The sequence below is a fragment of the Drosophila novamexicana genome, unplaced genomic scaffold (genome assembly GCF_003285875.2).
Source record: "Drosophila novamexicana strain 15010-1031.04,08,12 unplaced genomic scaffold, DnovRS2.1 tig00000387-arrow-pilon, whole genome shotgun sequence".
NCBI lineage: Eukaryota > Metazoa > Arthropoda > Insecta > Diptera > Drosophilidae > Drosophila > Drosophila novamexicana.
The window spans coordinates 1,271,978-1,299,414 of record NW_020824800.1 but is presented as its reverse complement, the minus strand read 5'-3'; the positions used below and the strand labels follow the sequence as shown (position 1 = coordinate 1,299,414).

Sequence of the window (27,437 nt, the reverse complement as noted above, 5' to 3'; positions counted from 1 at the left end):
TACCATTTTGACATGAAATTTGACCAAAAATAATGTTGCCAGATTTGGATGCAGAATAGATAATGAGGCCAAATCATGAACAAAAAGCCATTCCTTATGAAAATCGGAGGATATTTGGCCAAGTTATGGGTGTGGGAAGTTTTGACCTATGTCTATATAGGATATTTGAGGGAACCATTTTGACATGAAATTTGACCAAAAATAATGTTGCCAGATTTGGATGCAGAATTGATAATAAGGCCAAATCATGAACAAAAAGCCATTCCTTATGAAAATCGGAGGATATTTGACCAAGTTATGGGTGTGGGAAATTTTGACCTATGTCTATGTGGGATATTTGAGGGTACCATTTTGACATGAAATTTGACCAAAAATAATGTTGCCAGATTTGGATGCAGAATTGATAATAAGGCCAAATCATGAACAAAAAGCCATTCCTTATGAAAATCGGAGGATATTTGACCAAGTTATGGGTGCGGGAAATTTTGACCTATGTCTATGTGGGATATTTGAGGGTACCATTTTGACATGAATTTTGACCAAAAATAATGTTGCCAGATTTGGATGCAGAATTGATAATGAGGCCAAATCATGAACAAAAAGCCATTCCTTATGAAAATCGGAGGATATTTGACCAAGTTATGGGTGTGGGAAATTTTGACCTATGTCTATGTGGGATATTTGAGAGTACCATTTTGACATGAAATTTGACCAAAAATAATGTTGCCAGATTTGGATGCAGAATTGATAATAAGGCCAAATCATGAACAAAAAGCCATTCCTTATGAAAATCGGAGGATATTTGACCAAGTTATAGGTGTGGGAAATTTTGACCTATGTCTATGTGGGATATTTGAGGGTACCATTTTGACATGAATTTTGACCAAAAATAATGTTGCCAGATTTGGATGCAGAATTGATAATGAGGCCAAATCATGAACAAAACGCCATTCCTTATGAACATCGGAGGATATTTGACCAAGTTATGGGTGTGGGAAGTTTTGACCTATGTCTATATAGCATAATTGAGGGTACCATTTTGACATGAATTTTGACAAAAAATAATGTTGCCAGATTTGGATGCGGAATTGATAATGAGGCCAAATCATGAACAAAAAGCCATTCCTTATGAAAATCGGAGGGTATTTGGCCAAGTTATGGGTGTGGGAAGTTTTGACCTATGTCTATATAGGATATTTGAGGGTACCATTTTGACATGAATTTTGACCAAAAATAATGTTGCCAGATTTGGATGCAGAATTGATAATGAGGCCAAATCATGAACAAAAAGCCATTCCTTATGAAAATCGGAGGATATTTGACCAAGTTATGGGTGTGGGAAGTTTTGACCTATTTCTATATAGGATATTTGAGGGTACCATTTTGACATGAATTTTGACCAAAAATAATGTTGCCAGATTTGGATGCAGAATTGATAATGAGGCCAAATCATGAACAAAAAGCCATTCCTTATGAAAATCGGAGGATATTTGACCAAGTTATGGGTGTGGGAAGTTTTGACCTATGTCTATATAGGATATTTGAGGGTACCATTTTGACATGAAATTTGACCAAAAATAATGTTGCCAGATTTGGATGCAGAATTGATAATGAGGCCAAGTCATGAACAAAAAGCCATTCCTTATGAAAATCGGAGGATATTTGACCAAGTTATGGGTGTGGGAAATGTTGACCTATGTCTATATAGGATATTTGAGGGTACCATTTTGACATGAATTTTTGACCAAAAATAATGTTGCCAGATTTGGATGCAGAATTGATAATGAGGCCAAATCATGAACAAAAAGCCATTCCTTATGAAAATCGGAGGATATTTGACCAAGTTATGGGTGTGGGAAGTTTTGACCTATGTCTATGTAGGATAATTGAGGGTACCATTTTGACATGAATTTTGACCAAAAATAATGTTGCCAGATTTGGATGCAGAATTGATAATGAGGCCAAATCATGAACAAAAAGCCATTCCTTATGAAAATCGGAGGATATTTGGCCAAGTTATGGGTGTGGGAAATTTTGACCTATGTCTATGTGGGATATTTGAAGGTACCATTTTGACATGAATTTCGACCAAAAATAATGTTGCCAGATTTGGATGCAGAATTGATAATGAGGCCAAATCATGAACAAAAAGCCATTCCTTATGAAAATCGGAGGATATTTGACCAAGTTATGGGTGTGGGAAGTTTTGACCTATGTCTATGTAGGATATTTGAGGGTACCATTTTGACATGAAATTTGACCAAAAATAATGTTGCCAGATTTGGATGCAGAATTGATTATGAGGCCAAATCATGAACAAAAAGCCATTCCTTATGAAAATCGGAGGATATTTGGCCAAGTTATGGCCATTTTGACATGAATTTTGACCAAAAATAATGTTGCCAGATTTGGATGCAGAATTGATAATGAGGCCAAATCATGAACAAAAAGCCATTCCTTAGGAAAATCGGAGGATATTTGACCAAGTTATGGGTGTGGGAAGTTTTGACCTATGTCTATATAGGATATTTGAGGGTACCATTTTGACATGAATTTTGACAAAAAATAATGTTGCCAGATTTGGATGCAGAATTGATAATGAGGCCAAATCATGAACAAAAAGCCATTCCTTATGAAAATCGGAGGATATTTGGCCAAGTTATGGGTGTGGGAAGTTTTGACCTATGTCTATATAGGATATTTGAGGGTACCATTTTGACATGAATTTTGACCAAAAATAATGTTGCCAGATTTGGATGCAGAATTGATAATGAGGCCAAATCATAAACAAAAAGCTATTCCTTATGAAAATCGGAGGATATTTGGCCAAGTTATGGGTGTGGGAAGTTTTGACCTACGTCTATATAGGATAATTGAGGGTACCATTTTGACATGAATTTTGACCAAAAATAATGTTGCCAGATTTGGATGCAGAATTGATAATGAGGCCAAATCATGAACAAAAAGCCATTCCTTATGAAAATCGGAGGATATTTGACCAAGTTATGGGTGTGGGAAGTTTTGACCTATGTCTATATAGGATATTTGAGGGTACCATTTTGACATGAAATTTGACCAAAAATAATGTTGCCAGATTTGGATGCAGAATTGATAATAAGGCCAAATCATGAACAAAAAGCCATTCCTTATGAAAATCGGAGGATATTTGACCAAGTTATGGGTGTGGGAAATTTTGACCTATGTCTATGTGGGATATTTGAGGGTACCATTTTGACATGAATTTTGACCAAAAATAATGTTGCCAGATTTGGATGCAGAATTGATAATGAGGCCAAATCATGAACAAAAAGCCATTCCTTATGAAAATCGGAGGATATTTGGCCAAGTTATGGGTGTGGGAAGTTTTGACCTATGTCTATATAGGATATTTGAGGGTACCATTTTGACATGAAATTTGACCAAAAATAATGTTGCCAGATTTGGATGCAGAATTGATTATGAGGCCAAATCATGAACAAAAAGCCATTCCTTATGAAAATCGGAGGATATTTGACCAAGTTATGGGTGTGGGAAGTTTTGACCTATGTCTATATAGGATATTTGAGGGTACCATTTTGACATGAATTTTGACCAAAAATAATGTTGCCAGATTTGGATGCAGAATTGATAATGAGGCCAAATCATGAACAAAAAGCCATTCCTTATGAAAATCGGAGGATATTTGACCAAGTTATGGGTGTGGGAAATTTTGACCTATGTCTATGTGGGATATTTGAGGGTACCATTTTGACATGAATTTTGACCAAAAATAATGTTGCCAGATTTGGATGCAGAATTGATAATGAGGCCAAATCATGAACAAAAAGCCATTCCTTATGAAAATCGGAGGATATTTGGCCAAGTTATGGGTGTGGGAAGTTTTGACCTATGTCTATATAGGATATTTGAGGGTACCATTTTGACATGAATTTTGACCAAAAATAATGTTGCCAGATTTGGATGCAGAATTGATAATGAGGCCAAATCATGAACAAAAAGCCATTCCTTATGAAAATCGGAGGATATTTGACCAAGTTATGGGTGTGGGAAGTTTTGACCTATGTCTATATAGGATATTTGAGGGTACCATTTTGACATGAAATTTGACCAAAAATAATGTTGCCAGATTTGGATGCAGAATTGATAATAAGGCCAAATCATGGACAAAAAGCCATTCCTTATGAAAATCGGAGGATATTTGACCAAGTTATGGGTGTGGGAAATTTTGACCTATGTCTATGTGGGATATTTGAGGGTACCATTTTGACATGAATTTTGACCAAAAATAATGTTGCCAGATTTTGATGCAGAATTGATAATGAGGCCAAATCATGAACAAAAAGCCATTCCTTATGAAAATCGGAGGATATTTGGCCAAGTTATGGGTGTGGGAAGTTTTGACCTACGTCTATATAGGATAATTGAGGGTACCATTTTGACATGAATTTTGACCAAAAATAATGTTGCCAGATTTGGATGCAGAATTGATAATGAGGCCAAATCATGAACAAAAAGCCATTCCTTATGAAAATCGGAGGATATTTGGCCAAGTTATGGGTGTGGGAAGTTTTGACCTATGTCTATATAGGATATTTGAGGGTACCATTTTGACATGAAATTTGACCAAAAATAATGTTGCCAGATTTGGATGCAGAATTGATAATGAGGCCAAATCATGAACAAAAAGCCATTCGTTATGAAAATCGGAGGATATTTGACCAAGTTATGGGTGTGGGAAGTTTTGACCTATGTCTATATAGGATATTTAAGGGTACCATTTTGACATGAATTTTGACCAAAAATAATGTTGCCAGATTTGGATGCAGAATTGATAATGAGGCCAAGTCATGAAAAAAAAGCCATTCCTTATGAAAATCGGAGGATATTTGGCCAAGTTATGGGTGTGGGAAGTTTTGACCTATGTCTATATAGGATATTTGAGGGTACCATTTTGACATGAATTTTGACCAAAAATAATGTTGCCAGATTTGGATGCAGAATTGATAATGAGGCCAAATCATGAACAAAAAGCCATTCCTTATGAAAATCGGAGGATATTTGACCAAGTTATGGGTGTGGGAAGTTTTGACCTATGTCTATATAGGATATTTGAGGGTACCATTTTGACATGAAATTTGACCAAAAATAATGTTGCCAGATTTGGATGCAGAATTGATAATAAGGCCAAATCATGAACAAAAAGCCATTCCTTATGAAAATCGGAGGATATTTGGCCAAGTTATGGGTGTGGGAAGTTTTGACCTATGTCTATATAGGATATTTGAGGGTACCATTTTGACATGAAATTTGACCAAAAATAATGTTGCCAGATTTGGATGCAGAATTGATAATGAGGCCAAATCATGAACAAAAAGCCATTCGTTATGAAAATCGGAGGATATTTGACCAAGTTATGGGTGTGGGAAGTTTTGACCTATGTCTATATAGGATATTTGAGGGTACCATTTTGACATGAATTTTGACCAAAAATAATGTTGCCAGATTTGGATGCAGAATTGATAATGAGGCCAAGTCATGAACAAAAAGCCATTCCTTATGAAAATCGGAGGATATTTGGCCAAGTTATGGGTGTGGGAAGTTTTGACCTACGTCTATATAGGATAATTGAGGGTACCATTTTGACATGAATTTTGACCAAAAATAATGTTGCCAGATTTGGATGCAGAATTGATAATGAGGCCAAATCATGAACAAAAAGCCATTCCTTATGAAAATCGGAGGATATTTGACCAAGTTATGGGTGTGGGAAGTTTTGACCTTTGTCTATATAGGATATTTGAGGGTACCATTTTGACATGAATTTTGACCAAAAATAATGTTGCCAGATTTGGATGCAGAATTGATAATGAGGCCAAATCATGAACAAAAAGCCATTCCTTATGAAAATCGGAGGATATTTGGCCAAGTTATGGGTGTGGGAAGTTTTGACCTATGTCTATATAGGATAATTGAGGGTACCATTTTGACATGAATTTTGACAAAAAATAATGTTGCCAGATTTCGATGCAGAATTTGTAATGAGGCCAAATCATGAACAAACAGCCATTCCTTATGAAAATCGGAGGATATTTGGCCAAGTTATGGGTGTGGGAAGTATTGACCTATGTCTATATAGGATAATTGAGGGTACCATTTTGATATGAATTTTGACCAAAAATAATGTTGCCAGATTTGGATGCAGAATTGCTAATGAGGCCAAATCATGAACAAAAAGCCATTCCTTATGAAAATCGGAGGATATTTGACCAAGTTATGGGTGTGGGAAATGTTGACCTATGTCTATATAGGATATTTGAGGGTACCATTTTGACATGAATTTTGACCAAAAATAATGTTGCCAGATTTGGATGTAGAATTGATAATAAGGCCAAATCATGAACAAAAAGCCATTCCTTATGAAAATCGGAGGATATTTGACCAAGTTATGGGTGTGGGAAATGTTGACCTATGTCTATATAGGATATTTGAGGGTACCATTTGGACATGAATTTTGACCAAAAATAATGTTGCCAGATTTGGATGTAGAATTGATAATAAGGCCAAATCATAAACAAAAAGCCATTCCTTATGAAAATCGGAGGATATTTGGCCAAGTTATGGGTGTGGGAAGTTTTGACCTATGTCTATATAGGATAATAACCGGCCGTGGCACGTTTGAATTAAATTCTCTCAAAGATCTTTGAAAGTGAGTTTGGAACCGATTCCACCAAATGGGGAAACACCCATCAAATGAATTTGATCAAAGTTCTTTGAAAATGAGTTTGTGGCCTTGCTTGATATGTTATTTAAATATAAGTATTACTTTAATTGGTTTAATATTGTGATCTATCTACTTATCTTCACAAATGTAAATACATGCAATCTGCACGACTTGGTGCGAAGCATGTATAGACTTTAAAGAATTTGCTACATTAGCTACATAATTTACTGTGGCCAAGGCTGTGCATCGGACACGCTTTATGTTAATAATGAGCGGATTATGCAATTGAAAGCGCTCCTCAACCTCCTGGCCTACCCACTGAAGTGGCACCCACTGCAGCCGCAGCTTGGCCCCATTTTAAAGAGGGGCATGCATAAAAAGGCAAAGAGCGGCTAGATAAGAGAGAGTATTGCTGAATCTGAGGATTTGAGGGGTGCGGGGCTAACTGTGTGGCAAATTCATTTGCCTGCAAAGTGGCGGCATCAACATGCTTGCCTTTTGCATGGGGTTAAGGGGCCAAAGGGTTGGGCCAGGCTACGGTGCTGGGGGCATCGATGCCCAATGGAGCTACTGCTGCTGGTGCTGCTGGCTCTCAAGTGGTGCAAGTTTATTGCTCACTCGAAATGTGTTGAGCGGAGTTTATTGGCTTGGCGATAATAAGCAACGGTTGCAGGGATTCAACTTAGTTGCTGCTGCTGCTGCTGCTGCAGCATATGGAGGACTTGACTCACCTGTTCAGGCCATCGATGCAGACGCCAAATACACACGGATTGCTGAGGCAGGCGAAGCCCGCTTGGCTGACGCACACCAGGCTCAGGCTGAGGCAGAGCGTCAAGAGCAGTCCAGTCTGTGGGCAGCTGTGTACCAATGTCCTTAATGTCCTAGCAATGCTTTGTGCTGTTGTTGTTGCTCCTGCTGCAGCTGCTGCTGCTGCTGCTGAGTTTGCACAATTTGCTGTTGTTGGTAGTCCTTTTGTTTTGGTTGCTGTCGTTGTCGCTGTTGCTGTTGTTGCTGTTTTAGTTGGCATCTTTAGCAGGTGGTTTTGTTGCATATCCGTTAATGGCTTTGTGGTTGGGCTGCTAAGCGCCACTTCCAGTATTGGCCCAGTGGTTGTTGTTCCATTTGCCGTTAGCGGCGTTGTTGTTGCTGTTGTTGTTGTAGTTGCTGCAGTTGTTGTTGTTGTAGTTTGAGCATATTTAATGCATTTATTAGTAATAACATCACGCCTTCGGCACATTTCACGTTTCAAATTCTCACGTTCCATGGCGCTCGGCGCAAATAATGAAAATTCTTTGCCGATTATCAATGTTAATCATACGCCCAGTGGCCCGTTTGATTGTTGCTTTTGCTGTTGCTATTGCTGTCTGCAAGAAGAATCCTCTTAAGTGCTTTATTAGTTTGCATTGTTTGCTTCGCAAATGGTTACCTCCCCCTCAACTAGACTGTTACTAGTTTTTTATTGCCTCACATTATTGCGGATACAGTCTTTGGCGCTGCATTCACTGGCCAGTGGCCAACTGGGGGAATATTCGTTCTTATTATTATTATTATTATGTATTATTTGGTTTTATTCTGTATTCGTTTCGGTTTTCTTTTGCTGCTTTGGCTCCTTTCACCAGTGGCTGTTCACATTTTTGCAGTTTGCAATTTAGTTTTGCATGGTTTCAATTTGTAAGCTGCACGAAAAATAAACATAGAAAACATGTTTTTAACAACGCCAAAATATAAAGTTGCCAAAATACATGTAACTGTTGCCATTGTTATACCCTGTATTAAGATAATTTGGATGTTGGAACATATGAATATTTATGAGCTCAGAAATGAAACCTTTTCATTAAGTGAGCGCAATTTTTATTAGAGGATTTTGGGGATTGGAAAAGACGCCAGAAAGTTGAGAACAGTGTGCAGTATCTCTCTCTCTCTCTCTCCCATTAAAACCATGTCTATTTGATTCTATACAGGTTTTGCATCACAAATGCATCATGACAGCCAATGAGCACTAAATATCGTTTTTTTTTTACTTTTAAAAACATTTTCAAAAAATTTGTACAACTCCAAAGGAAGGCCAATCCTCCTACGCTTCGACTTGAAGATGTCCCGTAGGGAATTAAAATAAAAGATCATTCAAAATGTACTTTAAACCAAATAAGAGGGTATCTCCAAGTAAATATTGTTCTCCTACTGGTGATATTAGTGAATTTAAAATTGTTGCTTTTGTTTGTTATGAATAATAGTTAGAGATTATTACAACTTATTATGAGGCTGCAAAATGAAACAATGGAAATTATGAAAAAAACAGTTTGAATAAATGATTAAAAAGAAAATGTGCTGTGATAAAATCTATTGTTTTCGGAGTTGCAAAACTGAACACGAGCCGCATCTGCTATTGAGGCACTAATATTTCCTGTGTGGTTTTTCGATAACTAAAGTTTATTTCCAGTTTCAACTATTTGGCAAAATATTTCATAGCATTTCATTTTGTTAGGCTAGTCGCACAGTGGGGCAGAGAGCGCAAAAAATTATAGGAAACAATTCTTTTAAAAAATAGAATTTTTGACCTTTGAACGTGAACACTTTGACAATATCTTATCCCTTAAAGAAGTTATGATTGAGGCAAAAAAAAAAGAAGACAAACGGCCCCACTGTGCGTCAAATCGTGTGTCAAAATAAAAGCTGCAACTTGTTCACATTTCATATATTTTCGCACATGTGTGAGAGGTGCTTAGTTTTGGCCATTAAAGTAGAATGGCTCAGACTAGACCAGACCACATCGGGGAGCAGCGGGAAATCCCAGTCACATGTGCTGGATAAGCTGAGGCAAAAAAAGTTAACAACTTTTTGTTTGCGACAGCCAGCAGAGCATATATATATATATATATATATATATAAATAGCAAATACGCGGGAAATAGTGCTAGCAGAACAGGCAGACAGAGATGGTGCATGACAAGTTCAAAATTGAAACTGGCGACGAGCTGAGCACGTCAATTAAGGCGCTGGCAGAAAAAAAAAAATCAAAAACGTATGTGCCAGCCAATAAAGCCAAGAGAAACCCAAAAGCCAAAGCAAAATCCGCTCTAAAAGCAAGAGCCAGAGACAGTCGCAGAGAAAGAGAGACAGTATAGCATCAACATAAATTCGACTTAACGTTGCGACCGGGCAATAAAAGTTAGCAGCCAACGGGACGTATGTGTAATGCGTAGAATGTTGCATTTGTAAAGCCAACAACGCAGATGTGGGACAACGAGTGGGTAATAATGCTTTGGGATTATGGCAATGAGCGCAATTGCACTGATACACAGTGGGAGATTGACAGAGTTACAGACTGGAAGAGTGAGAACGAGAGCTATGCCAACATGCAATCATAAAGCCGGTATATAGATGGGGCGTGCTGCAATAGATCATCAAAATGACAATAAGGTTGTTTTCCTGGTTAGCTGCATTGTTGCCTTGCCCAGCCCAATGGCAACGGCCCAGCTGTACGGACTGGACTTGGATGATTGTGTTTACCCCGCGTTAGCAACACGTTGCAACCAGCGATACCAGGCGGTTTCAGTGGAATGGGTAGGGAGAGGGGCAGGCTGCTGATGTCGTTATATATAGGCTGTGCTCTATACCCTGTGTGAGGGGTACAATGGTCTTGGCCGACGCCATAAAGCTAGACATCTTTCATCAAGACGATATAGCCAAGTTTATATGAAAGCGTCGATATCTGAAATTTACGAGCTATAGGCTAAAGTATATATTCTCCCATATAATACGCACAAGCAGCCTTATTAGCATTGTATTTTACATGAGTTTGAGTTTCCACACTCGCTATGTAGACGCTATGTAGACTTTACACAGATTCGAACTATTTTTCTCTTTTTTAAAACCCCACGTTGCTCGAAACATTGTAAGCAAAACACACTTTTTAAGATATAGCTTTGGGCCAAATAATTGCCCTCATAATTTCATAGAGCTCGTACAATAAACACCAACGGGACGAGAAAGCTTGCGGCCTGTGCGTCTATGTGTGTATGTTTTATAGTAGAAAGTTCAAATGTCTGTAACGGCAGCTTGGCGCTAGGTAGCTGGGCGCTCCCTACTAGATTAATTTTACCTGCTGTGTGACATTCTCGAGTGTTTTCTGGGCAGGGCTACGAGTGGTGTCGAGTGCTCGAGCAGCTGCTGCTGTTGCAAGCAGCAAATACGGCTCTTCAATTTCCAACCGAGGCAACTGGAATGGCATCAAATTGGTTACACCTGCAGCGGCAAATTTTCGGAAAATTTAACTAGCGCAAAAGTGAGACCCTGTGTGTATGTGTGCGTGTGCTATTCAAATCGTATCGTCCTTACGCCAAAAAGCCAGAGCAGCACATCCTGGCACCGGCTCTGCTGCTGTTGTTGCTGCTTCGGTTTCTTTTTGCTGGTCTCCATTTTTGCTTTTTTGCCTTTTCTTCCTTATGGCATTTGCACAACTGCAGTTTTATGAGTAGGCGACAGGGTAGCTGTGCTGTGGACGGGGGGTGGGTCATTAACGTGGTCCGTTTGCCGTCCGGTGGGTGTGTCAACAAAATGTTTCAGATTTGCAGACGTTGCTGCTGTTGCTCTTTTGGATGACATTAATGAATGGGCCTTGTTAGGCAAAATGTGTAATCTACAGGGTAATTATGAGCAGGTCTCCGGCTTTATATATATGTTTATACAAATGTGTATGAGTTTGGCTCTTAAGTGAAGGGTATGAGCAGGCTTACAAGTTGGCGAAAGAAGCAAAAAGTATGAGAAATGAAAGATGCAGTTCCATCAGATGCTTGTATGATGAAAGGGAAGCCATCAAGGACCCATACATTTAATATAAAGTAAATTTTATGAGCAAAGAAACATAGTTAGGAATGAAAAGCGTGCAACTTTATATTAAGTTTTCTACAGTAATGCGACTCGAGTTGTTAATGTATAGATATGCTGCTGCAGATATACTCAGTACTCATATGTCACACAGAACTACTACAGTAAAAGAACTACGCCTGCTAAAAACACATCGTTTACACAGTCTTTACCCACTGAAGTTGCAGATTATGCAAGCTAGATTTGTTGTTAGTCGATGCCTCAGTTAGCGAATATATTATAATATTTTAATTCCAGCCTAGGATTAGCTAGACTTAGGACAAGCTCCCTACTATTAATAAAATGAATACCTTTGATGTTTATAGTCCGACTTTTATTACAAGCCGAAATATGTTTTTCGAATGCGTGTAGGTTGGAGAAGCCTCCTTTTGCCTGCTTAACATATTTGCAAAACCCAATTACAGGGTATACAACTATGCAAGCCACTTCCTGCGAAACTTGTGAAACACAAAGATGTCTGTCTAAAAGACTAAATAAAAAAAAAAAAATACTTTAAAATAAATAAAGTATTGGCTGGGAGTATAGAAATTGGAAGTTATTGATCATTTGAGTTTATAAACTTGGCCAGCGAGCGCAATAAAGTTATTCACTTTTATTTAATTTAATTTTACAAATTTTAAACTGAAATCTCTTCAAGGGCTTTACATGAAAACTTTCATTGCATTGGCAAAGAAAAAAAAATGGCTATTGAAATGTCGTCAGCAGAGATGCTGTCCAAAAATTTGTTGGCTTACATAAAAAGCCTTCAACTAGTTTCTGAAATAGTTGTTGGCCAGCTTTAGTAGTAACTGCATTGTTGTTTATATTATTGTAGTTTTTTTTTTTTTTTTTTTGCTTTGCTGTTCCTGTTGTTGTAACTCTGCAGGCAATTTGTGCACATAAATTTAATTAAAATGTCATTGTTTATTATTCGGAACTAGTTGCTTATACCCTGGCATTGGGTATAACAGCTAAGTCACAAAATGAGTACTGCAGTCGAGAGACAATTTTTACTCGAAATGGTATTTAAGGGAACTAGATATTGATGCTGAACTGAATCCATATCGTCAGATCTAGTGATATATCATTATTAAAATAATACTGTAGACTTTATAAAAGAGGTATTATCATGTGCTATAGTTGCAAAAAAACGTTCTCCAGGATATTTTTCTTTGGCACCCAAAAACTCTTCTTTCTAAATATGTACATGGTAAGGGTCTGCTGCCGTGACTCTAGGTATATTGATTTTCACCAGCGGAAAATATTGCATTCATAGTGACAGGCAAACATTAAACTCAAGGGGCTGAACCTGAGCTCTTGCCTAAAGGCTCAATTCCAATCTTACAAACGCAAATTTAATAATTTAATTTTAATAAATAATCGGACCAAGCGCATGTTTCTATAGTTTATCAAGCATTAACCGAACCTTAGTCTGAACAGTACCTTTTTTTAAGCAAGGTGTTTTTTTTGTATATTTAAAAATATTTTGTCGCGCTAAGGTTCTAACCCACATAAAGGTTAAGACAGTTTAAGGAACTTAACCTTTAGGCCTTGGTTTGATCCGTGAACTGAACCACCTCAGCTGTTAATTGGGCTTGCAACCCTTTTTCGATTGTTCGAAGAGTCATCTCAAATATGCCGAGGTCAAAGAATGCAAATTAGATAAATTTGCTTTCTCTGGTTTTCTGCTCTGTGTCCTGTTTTGATCTTCACGTGCTGACTTTTCGCTGGCATTTTAAAATGTTGTTAATTAATTCAGGTGAACGTTCTGCAAATATTTGAGGAAATGGTAAAGCAAATAAAGTCCTGGCCGGTGCAGGCGAACTGCTTCATTGTTTACAGGCGCTCAAAAGTAGGCAACACACAGCCAAACAATGTGAGCTCGTAGGTGAGGGGTGGAGAGGTGAGGTGAGGTGCGCTTGTGTTGCTTGTACATTAGAGCGCGTGAAAATCGATTTGCCAAAAATAAACACGCAGACCACAAAATAATTAACTTGTCTGTGCAAGACATATGAGTAACTACAATTCCCTCCCCATTATCAACTACTCGACGCTACTGCGACTCCTCTTGGCTCATGTTTGCTCTACACAAATACAATTACAACGGCCCTCGGCCTGAACCCCTAAGTAACCAAGGTAGCTCCAGCCCTCCTGCTCCCCAAATGCGTGTCTGGCAACCACTTCCGATTGCTTATTACGCTCAAACCCCCAAAAAGTCGCCTCCATAAATGGCAGCTCTTACAGCGTGTCGAGCTCGGCGATGGCTAAAGCGAGAGCGAGGGCGTGGCCTGTTATTGTTGTGGCTCGTTTAAATTAATTGACTTAAATCAATTTCTGACTTTGACGTATTATGTGCAATTTGCCGACCGCAGCTGCCGCAAATAATTTTCATAATTCACGCATTTCCTTGGTCAGCTGCTCTCTGACCAGAGTTTGAGATGCAGACAAATTTAATTTACTATATTTATTGAAAGCAAATTTGTTTACTTTAGCACTTGGACTATAAGTCAAAGAAATGGTTGTTTAAGAAAGTGGAAGTTTTTGGCTTTTTAATGGTTGGAAAACTCTTCTTCGCCTTCCTAGCAGTGGCTGTGGAGAATGAGAATAGTTTCGCTCGAGAGAAGTGTTCACCTTATAAGAGTCACCTTCAGGAGAGCTTTTTCTGTGTTCTCGTTTCTCGATGTTTTGTTAAAAAGTACACATACTATTTTTTTTGTAAGCATTCCGATAATATGATAATAATATAGTTGTTAACTTATTGCATTTTTTCTATGTTTTTATGGTTTTTTGATTTTCCTCCGATCGGCCTTCAATTCATTTTTAAGGCCGTGTTACGTTGGCAACGATTTGTTTTGTTTTAATGCGATTGACTTTAAACATATTTTTAAATGCCCATTTAATATTTTCTTTGATACCTTGCATTTTAAGGTAAAAAGTTTTTGAAATCCTCTGATCCGGGCAGAGCTGGATAATATGCAGTAATCACATAATACCCTAGCTATTTTTGCTCCATTTATCTTAAATACGAATTATATTTGGCAATAATTTCTTGGAATTCCAAAATTTTCTTCAGGGTGTGTAATGGACGCAAGTAATCCAATACCCATAGCTCGCATACATTCCGCATGGCTTTGTCTCTCGTTTGGCGCAGAGCATTTCTTTGTTTGCCATTTCAGAATTCCTTAAGGATAGCTGCACTTGTGAAGCAGTAGATATATTACCCGCATATCCTGCACTGCAGCTCGAAGATTAAGTGCCAGTTCAGGCCTTGCGACTTTGCGACCCGATACACACACACACACACACATACGATACACACATTATACAAGAATATTGCGTATACGTCACGTGATACAAGCAGCTCAGCAGCAGCTCAGCTTTTTTAATGCGGCCATAACTGCGAGAAGCTTTCTGCACCCACTCTGCTCTTGCATCCTTCTACATAACTTCTTGGCGATGGAACACGCCTTCGTAGTTGACCCAACATTTACTTTTCGGCATTTGCGTTGCTTCTTTATATTTTTTTGTTTTCGCTCTTCTTATGCCCCGAACCCACTGAACATGAGCATAAAGGCTATGATGGTCTTGTGCAAATGAATGTAAAAGGCAGATGGCATTTTTTATAATTTATATACTTTTGAACTGTTTGTCCATCTGTATTAATACGTAGATATGAAGAACAAGTATACATTTTCCACTCATATAGAACCTTGTTCTTGATATCTGACATTTACTTTGGTTTGAGGGTATCCCTTAGTCTGATATATATCTGATTTGAGCACTTTTACGTGTTTTTCTTCTTTTCGTAGCTGTTTTCTAAATGTGTTTTAAAAGTGTTCCTGGAAATCGCCGTTGATTTTCAGTGTTTTTCTTTACTCTGTTTGTTGTTTCTGTGTTTTATTCCACACTTTTGTGGGAGTTTCGCTTGTCCTCCTAACTGTGTAAACACATTTATTTCCTACGCTTGTCCAATATTTATTAAAGCAATCTGTTCCACTGGATTTATATAAAAATATGTGTTTTGCAATTTATACTGTTGTTTATTTGAGCTGTTTTTTTTTTGTGCTGTTCGCGTTAAGAGGAATTGCTACTTATTCCAGTTAGTTATTCTCCATTGGGATTGTGGAGTCTGATTTGCCACTTAGGAGGACTCCCGTAGCATTGAAAGCGACAGGTAAAATATTTTTTGTATAAGCGCAGAATGATTTTGTACAAATCTATCTGTCACGCAGAAGAAGATGCCTTCGACCCCATTAAGTGTATATATATTCGGTCAATATCCCAGTCGAGTCATGTTCGTATGTCTGTACGCCTGGCGTATGAATGCATCGACTTAAGATCCTTGCAGTTTTAACATAATAGAGTCACCAAATCGGACATATAAATTCTTCTACACACAGATCAAAGAGCATTCAAATAAATAAGAAATCCAATTGAAAACACGTGCACAATTATATTAAGGCATAATATGAAAATATGATCTAACTCAAGTTGCGTTAATGAAATTTTTATCTTTTATTATGACGAAAAAGCGAATGTGATTTATTCGAGCATTGAGCTTTAATAGTTCAAGTGAGAGTTAAAAATTCGAAAAATCGCTTTACATGAAACTGCTGTAAAGATTCTAAAAAACGTTAACTTTGCCATCGATTAAGTTACCAAGAATGCTCAAAATGTTTTTATTGTCAGAAATCTGTAGTATCGATTTTCACAAATACTTTTTGTCGTTCAACCATCGTTAATCTTGTTGAGAAAAGCTGCCCAGCTACTTAGGTAAAAACATTCTTTGAGCATTCTCGATTGTTTCTTGTGCCTTAGTCATATTTCACTGCTATTTCTGATTACATTTTCTGGTTTCATTTCTCTTCCCTTCTTTGTGGTTGAGTGCTGGAGAAAGAACTTTCACGAATTCTGTGGGTTTATTTATCAAAAATCAATAAGTGCGCAAAATACTTGTATGCTAACGTGAGCCGCCCAAATGTATGCTACATAAATTGTTATACGTAGCGGCAATTGCCTCTTACGAAGCCCGCAAAATCTCGCCGCCAAACCCAATAAAAACGCCAACACAGCCGCACGATATTTAACATAAACAGTATTAAGAACCTGCCGAAGGCTGAGAGGGGACAGGGGAGTCGGCTTGTAGTCGGCTCATGGGTAATTTGAGATAGGCATAAGACGATATGGTAGCTACATGGATACATCGATTATACATCCGCACAAGAACTGGGCTCCGATACTCAAAGACTTTGCTTAACTTCTCTACAAGAGTGTGTGTGTGCGTGTGTGCGTGTGTGCGTGTGTGTATGTGTTGCAGCTGCGTAAAAATGTTGCATGCCGCAGGACGCTTTCGACAACGCTTGCAGACAACATTTGCCAGCGTTTTTTTTTTTTTTTTGTCGTAGTTCGTGCTGGTAATAAAAGTTTTTATCACTTTAAACACATTTTTTTTCTCTCTCTTGTTGTTGTCTCACTGCTTATTGTCGCCCACTTTTTGTTGTTTGGTGGGCGTGGCACACACATATATGTATATATATAGTGTTTTGTGTTGTGTGCTAACGCTTGTAATTAAAATTTGTGCAACTCCAGTTGACGCCTGTGCGCATATTTATGTGAAACACTGTGGTTTGCTTAACGTGTTGGTATAGGTAATTGACAAAGTAAATCAAGTTAATTTATATGCAGCTGTATAATATGCAATTTATTTTCCTCCATTTCGTCAGTGCTTTAAATTGCTTCACAAGTGTTATGCATCGGATTTTATACCCTTCCAGAGGGTATTATAATTCAGTCATAAACAATAACAACTGTTGGGGTTAAGATTATGAAAAGGATACTCCTTGGAGCATATCAGAAATGTAAATATTTTTTATTTATTTTAAAAAATATGTTTACATTTTAGATAAGTTATATTAAGTCCCTGCTTTGCAACTTTCGAATAAATTTCTGCTTTTAAGGGTATCTCATATTCGACATCTTTGTTATCTTTGGTTCAATAAGATAATTTTTATATTTGCATAAAAAATATATTTTTATACTGTGGAGTTATTTAAAGTTTTAACAAAACTCAATGTGATTCACGGAAGTGATTACAAGGAACTCATGATCTCGAATTAAGTTATTATTATAATTCTTTTTTAAGTAAAAGAATTTGCAATTTGGTTTCGACAAGCTGTGAAAGTTTGATAAATTTCAAAATGAACCAATTTGACAATAATTAACAGTGAGACGTTGGCCGAGGGGTTTTCAGTTAATTTAATGACATTTTAAATAAGCCGAACACGGGCGCTCTAAACATGTTCAATTACCAGCTATTTCCAATAAGCTGCAAATTAATGTTAATTTACGTTCGCTCCCAGACTGGGGCCACGGGGGCGGCGCTGCCACGCCCTAATTGCAATATTTTCGTCTGATTAAGCGACATCACGTAGCTGCAATTAAATTAGCTTACAAAGTGTGCGGAACGTTGGTGAAAAACCATTTTGGAAAAGTCAAGCGCTTAACATTGTTGCTGTCGTTGTTGTTGTTGCTGCTGCTGTTGTTGTTGTTGTTGTTGTTGGCAGCATAAAATAAAATGCGCTCAAAGGAATTCACTGGCGAAAAACGCGCGCTGAGGCAAGTTAATTAAGAGTTGGCCAAAAGCAAAGACGACAAAAGGGACGTGCATCAGCGCTTGCGACATGAAACAGCCAACTGTGTTGTTGTTGTTGTTGTTGTTGGTGCTGGTTGCTGCTCTTGTTGTTGGGGTTTGTTGCAGGTTGTTGGTGGTTCTGTCAGCAGCCACTGACCAACTGAAGAGCTGACCAGGCAAACGCTTATGTGTGTGCGAGTGTGTCTGTGTAGCAGGACATCAGTGCCAGTAGTAGGGGGAGCAGTAGCTTTTGAGACTCGCATAGGCGCCCTCGACCGCATGTCCTTTGCCGCTGTTGAATGGCGAGAATTGTGGTTTAAATGCGCGACAAATGTTTTTGTTGCTTCTGTCTGTGTTGTTGTTGTTGTTGGTGCTACCACTGCCAGCGGCTGCGTTTGACTTTGATGATGTTGGCAATTGGTTCGCGGCTGCATTCCTGCAATTTTTGCTGTTGTCAATCGGCAACTGAGTTGTTCACGTATGTTGTCAATTGCATGTTTCCCCATATGCATTGCATACTTTGTGGAGCTGGCTTTAGAATAGTTTTGTTTACATCTTCTTCGGGAAGTTGTCAAGCCAAAGAATTGTTGTCTCGCAAAGTATTATTTATTTACGCCAATAATCAATTCTCTATTCTATATTCTATATCATATCCGCCTATAGCTGTCATATGATTGACCACACATATTTAGGGGAACACAAAACTTAGGAATCACACAATTCTCCTCACTTTTAAGACCGTAAGAAAGAAAGAAAGAAAGAAAGGCTATTCAAACTTCAGCGTGCCGGAGTTACACGCTTTTTATTGTTTAATACAAATGAATTTCGCAAGTATTTCTTAAAATTGAAATTCTTATTAAATAACTCATTAGTTTGATTGCATGGAAATTGCAAACAAAGTCCTCAACAAATTCAGTGGAGTCCGGAACTTGAGAATCTTCGATGTCAAACTGCGCGCCACAATCACTAAGAAATTCTTTTATGGTTATTTGATATAGTGTAGAGCTCACGCTGCGGTCATAAATAACGATAACTTTATGCGTTTTTATTACGCACACAATTTTATGTGCAAATGCGAGATACAAATACAAAGATACAAATATCTCATGAAGGGGCAACAAAGTAAGTTGGTAACTTGATACACTTTCACTTCTGTGCCCATTTAAGGTCGCTGCAATAAATAAGCGACTTACACACATGTGTGTGAGTGTGTTTGTGTGTTTGTGTGTGTGTGTGTGTGCGTGTGTTTGTGTTTATGTGGGTGGGTGGTTTTTGGCGTGGGTCTGCGAGACACCTTCACGGGCTCGCTCTTGTATTGCTGGGTTTGTGTGTCTATATTTGCCAATACCAAGTATTTGGGTTAGTAATGCCATTTACGATAAGTTGTGCCGAAACGCTGCATAAAAAGAAAGGCATAAAAAACGCGAGCTTTGTTGACATTTTGTTTGTATACTCGGTAAAGGGTATTATTAGTCAGTCATATTGGTTCGTCCGTGTGAGTGCGCCGAACTTCAATAGCTAGAGACGGAAGAGAGCTGGGCTTTGAAATATATGCCATACATAGAACGAATTTATAATATTTTGATCGATATCTCTTCTAACTTCCTTCCGCTTTGGTATATATCTATAATATATTGCTTTTTTGAAAATTTCATAAAGAACTTACAATAAAATTTGTAATTAATCAATAAAGCCTTTTCCATACAAAGCCCAGGGAAAGGGAAAGGAAAAGTGTGCAGCCCTTTCTATATGTAACATATAAACGTGTGTAAAGGCAGCTTGAGGCTGGGTTCAAGGTATCTGCTAGTCCGGCACACCCGACTTGCCTTTTTTTCTATTTCTCTTTGCCAGCAAATCCGTTTCCAATGTAAGCCGCAAAAAGCCAGAGAAATATGCTGCGTACTACTCGTATCTTATAAAAGAATGGCTCCCTCTGGAACGAGCCAGCGAACGACAGAACGTCTATTTAACTAACTGTGCATAATTCATAATTTAATTAAGAATCCAGCGAAATGAAAAAAGTTACACGGCACAAAGACATGCGCTTTGGACTGTATAAGTATGAGTGTGTGGGTCTGTGTGTGTGTGCTGAGAAGCCCCGCACAGCTGTTGGCCACGTTGGGTTTACGCTTTACCCTTGTCACTGAGGAGAGCTTGCACAGCAGTGTGTGGCACGAGGGCAGCTCGGAATCGTGTGGCGAGCACTGAAATGGCCAATGCTGCAGGGCCGTAAGTCAAACGAGGCGTCAAACAAATCTGCTCACCCAAGTGCCAAGATTGCTGTGTGTATGTGTGTGTGTGTGTGTGGGTGTGTGCTTAATAGTCGACGCAAACTCACAGATTTAATGACAGGTGCCAGAAATCTTGAGGGCATATCACATTCAGCTGAATTAATAGCAGGCACACCGGACGTTTGGGGTAGCTAAAGCAATTGCTGGGGGGTAAAAGTGCATTTAAAATAAAATAAACATGAGAGATATGCGGTTTTTTTTTGTCAGGAACTGCAGACATGAAAAAGTCTGATGGTCCAGTGTGATGGCGCATTGGGCTGATCCACCTCCCAGAGAAACGTGGGAACAGTACAGAGAAAGTCTTAAAGGCACGGTTGAGCGTGTGCTTGAAGAGATCTGACAGCTCCAAAAGTTAAGAGATGTCAAGGAAAATAAATCTAGTTTTAATTAGAGCTGAAAATGTACAAAAGAGATCTAACTCCGGCTCAGAAATTGTCGGAATCTTTAATTGCCTTGCCAGTTCGTCAGCTTAAAAGTTGCCATATATCGTCCCTGTTGCCTGGGATCCTTATGACGTCCTTCCATCTGTGAAGAGTTGTAGCATTTGTTCGGGTTAGACGAAATTGATTAAAGAGACTTGTTAGCTCAAAATTTAGCCTGCGTAATCACGATATCTGATGCATAGACTGAAATATTTCCTAAAACTCGGCAGAGGCCGCTTTCAAAGCGATTTTCTAGCCTGTGTAGATCCGAGTTGGATGGAATTTGTTGGCTCTAAGGAACTAAGATTTCAGTCCTTCCTGGCGGAGTGTGAAAAGGGAAAGCAGGATCTAGGCCTGTAGTGAATAAATTCCAATGCTGCAACGCCTAATAAGCAACCCCGTTTGTATTTATATAAGGCAATCTAATTCTTAACATTTAACTAGCATAAACAAGTTAGCACAATAACAGCTACGGAACGGACCTTTTACAAGAATTCTAGGGATAATATGAGACAACACTTCAATAAAATAAATTTTATAAAATTACTTTAAATATAATTTGTTGCCCTTTTGTACACATTTCAAGTATAAAATTGTTTACGATAAACGCATTAAAATTCACTCGTAACTATAACGAAGGATCTAGCCCTGAAACACACGCATACACACCCACACACACGCACACACACACACACAAGTGCTAACTCAATGACAACAAAGACTAAACTAAATTATGTGTTTGGCTGAATTGAAGAGGAAGAGCAGGGTGACAACAAATTGTGAACTTTAAATTTTAAATTTTACATGATTTAAACAACATCAGCGACAAAGAAGAAAATTCTCAAAGTAATCGACGCTCTGTGAGTTGTTGTGTGTGTGTGTGTGTACGAGCGTGTGTGCGACCAACTTGAAATGAGTGTCTCACAGCAGCAACAACAACAACAACAACAACAACAACAACAACAACAACGACAACAACGACAACAACGACAACAACAATGGGTTGTGCCGTGCGAAAGCGGAAACTTCAAAGCGCGCACACCTTGGCTTTGTGAGGAGGCTGCCCATCGTGTGGGCGTATGCCGAGGGCATGGCTGCTGGTTGATATGGTGATGTAAGGTCTGCTGGGCATACATATCATACATATTTTGAGTGCACCTGAGTGCGTTTGTGTCTCTGAATTAATTCGCTTGCGAGACTTCACTTGAGGAGCTTCTGGGTGACAACAGGCCACGGATAACTTTGTTGTCAATTTGGCTTATTTGATTTGAGCCTGTTCACGTTGTTGTTGTTGTTGTTGTTGTCATTTTATTTGCAGCACAATGATGTAAATAAAAGCACAACCCGATAACAATAACATTTTTTTGCTATTTTAGTTGCTCTTGGGACATCTCCAGACATCCTTTAGGTCTGTGCTATATCTGGCTTTGCAAATCGCTTTTGCCCTTTTTGCTCTTTACACTTCAGACTTGGAACTACGATATGGAAATTTGTTAAAGCAAAAAACTAAGTATTCCATTAATCATTATCTTATTGATATATATTGATTATATCCTTGCGAAAGTAACTAGTATCTTGATTGGAACAAGAGAATATAAATATTTACATGTTCCAATCAGGCTTGTTTCCTTAAATGCACAAAGCTGCAAACAGACTACTAATACTCTAACGCAGGAAATTGTTTTGCTAAGTGCAATTTTTCCCAAATAAATAATTATCAGATGTATCCTTGTTTGGAGGAATAGATATGTCCTTATGCAATGCTGTCTTTCCAATATTTGTACTTAGAAATATCCAAGCTTAACTGTTAAATAAGTCTAAAAAAAAAATACGAAGTTTCTGAAGTATTCTGGACAATTGCCAGCTTTTATTTTTTGATCATTTTCTCTTCGATAATTTTGAAAAATTCATAGTTTTGTAATACTTAGTAATAGGTTTATTCTAATAAGTTTTTCATTGACGCCCTCTCTCTCTCCCTCCCTCTCTATCCCTCTCTGTTTCCAGCAAAATGTGAGAGCAACAAGAATTCGTTTTACTTTGTAGATATGTATCTTGGCATGTGTCAAAAGGGGTTCTTTTTAAAGCCAGCTCCACAGTTCCTGTTGCTCTCTTTGTGTTTCTTTTGGTATGCTTTGCATTTTTTATATGCTTCTGCTGTTTGTTAGAATGTCTCATCAGGTTCTGCTTGACATTGTGCATAAATATTTGATTTCTGAATTTTGCGCGCACTTCACGTTTAACTCGGCCAAATTGTTGTAGTTCAGTGTGTGTGTGTGTGTGTGTGTGTGTGACTACGGAGATCTCATTAAATTCACTAAAATGCGTGAGTTTTTTCCTCTAGCTGCTGCCCTTTTCATGTTTTCACTGGGCAAACAATTCGTTTTGAGAAGTCCTTGGCCAAAGGATGCACGCTGTAATTTGATTTCTGACAACTGCTCCTAAAAGTCGTGTGCATGTATGTGTGTGTGTGTGTTGTGTGTGCGTATATGTTTTAGGGGGGCGTGTTTGATTCGCAGGATAAAGTTTGTTTGGATTTCTTAGCTTGCTCTTGAGATTGTTGTTTGTTATTCCTGCTGTTGCCGTGTTGCAGCAACAACATAAAGGAAAAGAGATTTTCGAAAAAAAGTGTGTCCTTGTCATATCTGTTATTGCATTTGTTTTGTCGCTCGTGCTCTTCGCTATTTATTTCTATACCCTTTACAAAAGTATTACATTCCAGCCACGACACGTGTGTATCATTAGGGCTCATATGTCAAGCTTGTAAATTCTATCAAGATGTTAAGATGTTAACAGATTCATATTTTGAAATATTGCCTTTAAACTAATTGTTAAAAAAAAATCTAATTAATTTCAATGATCTATGGGATTTTTAATTACACTCTCAGTATTACTTTTTGTATTTGTGCAAAATGTAAATATATGTAACAGGCAGAAGGAAGCATCGCCGACCCCATAAAGTATATATATTCCTGATCAGCAGCAATAGCCGAGTCGATCTAGCCATGTCCGTCTGTCCGTATGTATGAATGCAAGGATCTCAGAACCTCGAGAAACTCGAGAAATTTTAGATGTAGATGCTCCTAGTTCCCGCGATAATCGATAACTTACTCCGTTTCCAAGCAATCGATAAAAATCGATATCGATATTCTGTTTTTTGGGCAATTTTGGTAAATAATAAGAGCTACAGTCACCAAACTTGACATATAGCTTCTAAAATAGAATATATATATATGCATTTGATGTTGGAAGAAGAGGGAAGAGAAGGTATAGCTTTTGAAAATTGCATTATTAGGCTTAAAGTTTTTAGTTATCTGCAGAAGAATCAAAGCAGTTTTTTAGAATTCAGCAAAGACGAAAAATTATATAACATATTTATATTTATTCAAATAAAATTATATCTGACGATCCTTCTGTAACTTCTGTAAGAAATTAAAATTATAAACTCTGAGAAATACTCTTAAGAGTTTGAAGTTAATTTCACAAACTATGATTCTTAATTTAATTTTTTTAAATTTCATTTTAATTAGTTAAGGCTTTTCCTTGGGTCTTCAAAATTTAAGTCAGCCAATAAATTGTATATTCTCAACAGATTAATTTGCCAATTTATTGCTCTGCAAGGGTATTTTATGATCGATGTGTTGCACGTGTTCCTGCTCGAAAGGAGTCTAAGGATGCTCCAAATTAAATTCCCCAATTATATTTCTCTTAGCATTGCAGTTATATTTTGTTGTTAACTGTTTGTTATGCTTTTTACCTACTCAACAGCTACCTTTGGCATTCGGCTTTTGCCCAAAGCCAAAACAAATTGAACTTTTCACTTTGTAAATGTCATGGAGCAGCTGCTGCTGTTGCAAATCTTCAAATTGAGCATGGAAAAGATTTAATTCAAAATAAACAAAACTTATTTTCAAAAACAATTTGCATAAATAAAAGATTTTAAAATTGCTTTCAATATGGTTTCAAAAATAAGCGTTGGCTCGAAAAGTTCTGTTTATTTATTTAAATTTTTGGGGCAGACATTTGAAATTGAATTGTTTTGTAAGTATTTTTTCCTACTTATTTACAGTTTATATATGCACTAGCTTGTTTTTTCCCGGCCAAGTTTCTTGCTCTAATTTAAACTAAATGAATATTAAACAAAAAGTTGCATACAAGTGTTTAAACTTGCCTAAATCCCGTCTTAGCATGCCCCTCCATCAAATAAGTTAACAATATAGTCAAAATGTCAGCTCCCTAGATCTTTGGATCTTTCGATTTGGATAACGCATTGATCATCTATCAATCAGTTAGTTTAATTATCATGTTTTAACAGATACAAGTTAAGGAATTTGATATGAGTATAAAAATAAATAAAAAGAGTTAGAGCATTTATTGTATAATTTCTGCATTTATTATGTCCTGGCAGAGGGTATTATAATTTTGTCGTGAAATGTGTAACGCATAGAAGGAGACATCTCCGACCCCATAAAGTATATATATTCTTGATCAGCATCAACAGCCGAGTCGTTATAGCCATGTCCGCCTGTCTGTCTATCTTTATAAACTTTGCAGAAGTCCCTCTTTCTGTTGCACGCAGCACATATGTAAAAACCAGCTGGATCGGACCACTATATAGATATAGCTGCCGTAGGAACGATCGGTCGAAAATTAAGTTTTTGTATGAAAAAACATTTTGTTTATCAAGATATCTTGACCAAACTCGGCATTTATTAGTTTTACTATACTGCTCATATATATGCAAAATCCTATTAAGATCGGACCACTATATCATATAGCTGCCATAGGAACGATCAGTCGAAAACTAGGTTTTTGATTAAAAACCTTTTTTGATTATCAAGATATCTTGACCAAGCTCGGCATTAACTATTTTCCCTGTGCTACTTAGATACGGGCAAAGCACTATAAGAATTATGAAAAGGTTGGCTCTGCAAGGGTATTAGATCTTCGGCGTGCCGAAGATAGCCTTTCTTTATCGTTTTAGTTTAGTTAAACTCCCAAGCTGAGTTCTAGGTTATTTGCATATAAAGCACATACGTCTACATTGAAACGCAGCCCACTTAAAATTTGATACCCTTTTTATTTTTGTCAAATATATATTTTGTATCGAATGCACCCATATCAAAAAGTGCTCAGAGCCGTGCTGTCAACTTTTAGAGGGTGAACTTTTCCAACTGAAACTTGGCCAAGTAATCAATTCAATTTTCGCCCAAATTGCCGCGCCCAGTTTGGGGCATTAATTGGCAAAGCGATAAAGTCAAAACGAAGACAATTTTGTTCATCAAATTTTTTTTTGGGTAATTTCTGAAATTTGTGTGTTTCTTGAACATTTTCTTGTTCCATAGATGTTGTTGTTGCCAAAGGTTTTTGTTGTTTTGTACTTGCGGCTGCCAAGTTTGGATATCTTTTGGCGATAAAAACAAAAATGTCACATTCAACTTTTCTGACAATGTTGACAACCGCAACAACAACAACAACAACAACAACAACAACAACAACAACAACAACAACAACAACAACAACAACAACAAAAGCAACAACAAGCTGAGTTAAGAAGAGTTAGCCGCAAATCTGCCACCGAAAGTTGGTAGAAAATCAGTTAACGCATTTGAATTTGTTTGACTTGGCCTATATTCGTTGCATTTGATTAAAATGTTGTGCTGTTTGTACCTACCAAATCGGTTTGGGTCATTATCCTTGTGTTATCCTTGTTTTACTGGGCGCTCGTGTGTGTGTGTGTGTGTCCTTTTTTCGGCACCTCATCGATTAGCCAAGTGTTGCCATGCAACAAAGGCGGCCGCTTTCGATCAGCAGCGGCACACACAAAACACACAGGGCAGGGTGGAGGGAGAAACCGCATAAACTACACACCGAACCGGAGAGGGGCGCGAGGTCAGGGGTCAGGATATGCTTGCCAGGATTGTCGTAGAGACCGCAACGTGAGGACACAGACACAAACCAAATGGTGACGAGTGTACAGCAAGAGGCTTTTGTTTATGTTTTTCTTCTGGCAGGATAATGCCGCATATCCTGAGAGCTTGTCAACAAATCAACGTACAATTTTGCCCACAGCAATTGAGTCCTTTTCGCGCTGGTCGCTGGTTCGAATACACGCGACCACTCAAATGCAGGCAATGGCTGTTGCAATTTCAATAATAACAATTAGGTTTGTTTATTATAATGATGATGCTGCTGATAACAGTTAGATTTCACTATTCGTATGACACGGATCAAAGCTAAACGGAGTTCAGCTGTCACCTGCGACAACGACACGACCGACTGCTTGCACGGCTCGCCGTCAACTGGTCCCGCCTCGAGGTTCGGGCTGACGCGTTGCGCGAGACCCGCAGCGACAAAGTCTGGGATATTTGTCGCTAGCTGCATGTTATTCACCACACCCAACCAAATGCAACTTGGGGCTGTTCTCTCTCAAGCTCTTGCTTGCGCGCTCACTGCCTCTCTCGCCTTCGGCTTGCTGTTGTTTCCGCCGTGGTGAGTTTGCGCCAGGAA

The 27,437-nt window shown here is 38.1% G+C and overlaps 2 protein-coding genes and 1 long non-coding RNA gene across 4 annotated transcripts in view; 1 reads left to right on the top strand and 2 right to left on the bottom strand.

The window, feature by feature from the left end:
* Positions 1–7,634, bottom strand: part of LOC115759955 (protein eyes shut) — a gene marked incomplete at its 5' end in the record, with an annotated part of 52,440 nt that extends 44,806 nt beyond the window's left edge. Inside the window, one exon of the mRNA XM_030701098.1 lies at positions 7,453–7,634. Coding sequence (XP_030556958.1) covers positions 7,453–7,634 — 182 coding nt within the window. The remainder of the gene's footprint in view (positions 1–7,452) is intronic.
* Positions 1–27,437, top strand: part of LOC115760314 (MKRN2 opposite strand protein) — a 74,071-nt gene that overhangs the window by 43,441 nt on the left and 3,193 nt on the right. The gene's annotated exons all lie outside the window — the stretch shown is intronic.
* On the bottom strand, positions 7,695–27,190 carry LOC115760316. The gene is made up of 3 exons (XR_004017592.1): positions 26,602–27,190; positions 8,148–8,397; positions 7,695–8,085 (listed from the first exon to the last, which is right to left on the bottom strand). It is a non-coding gene; the product is annotated as an uncharacterized LOC115760316 (long non-coding RNA).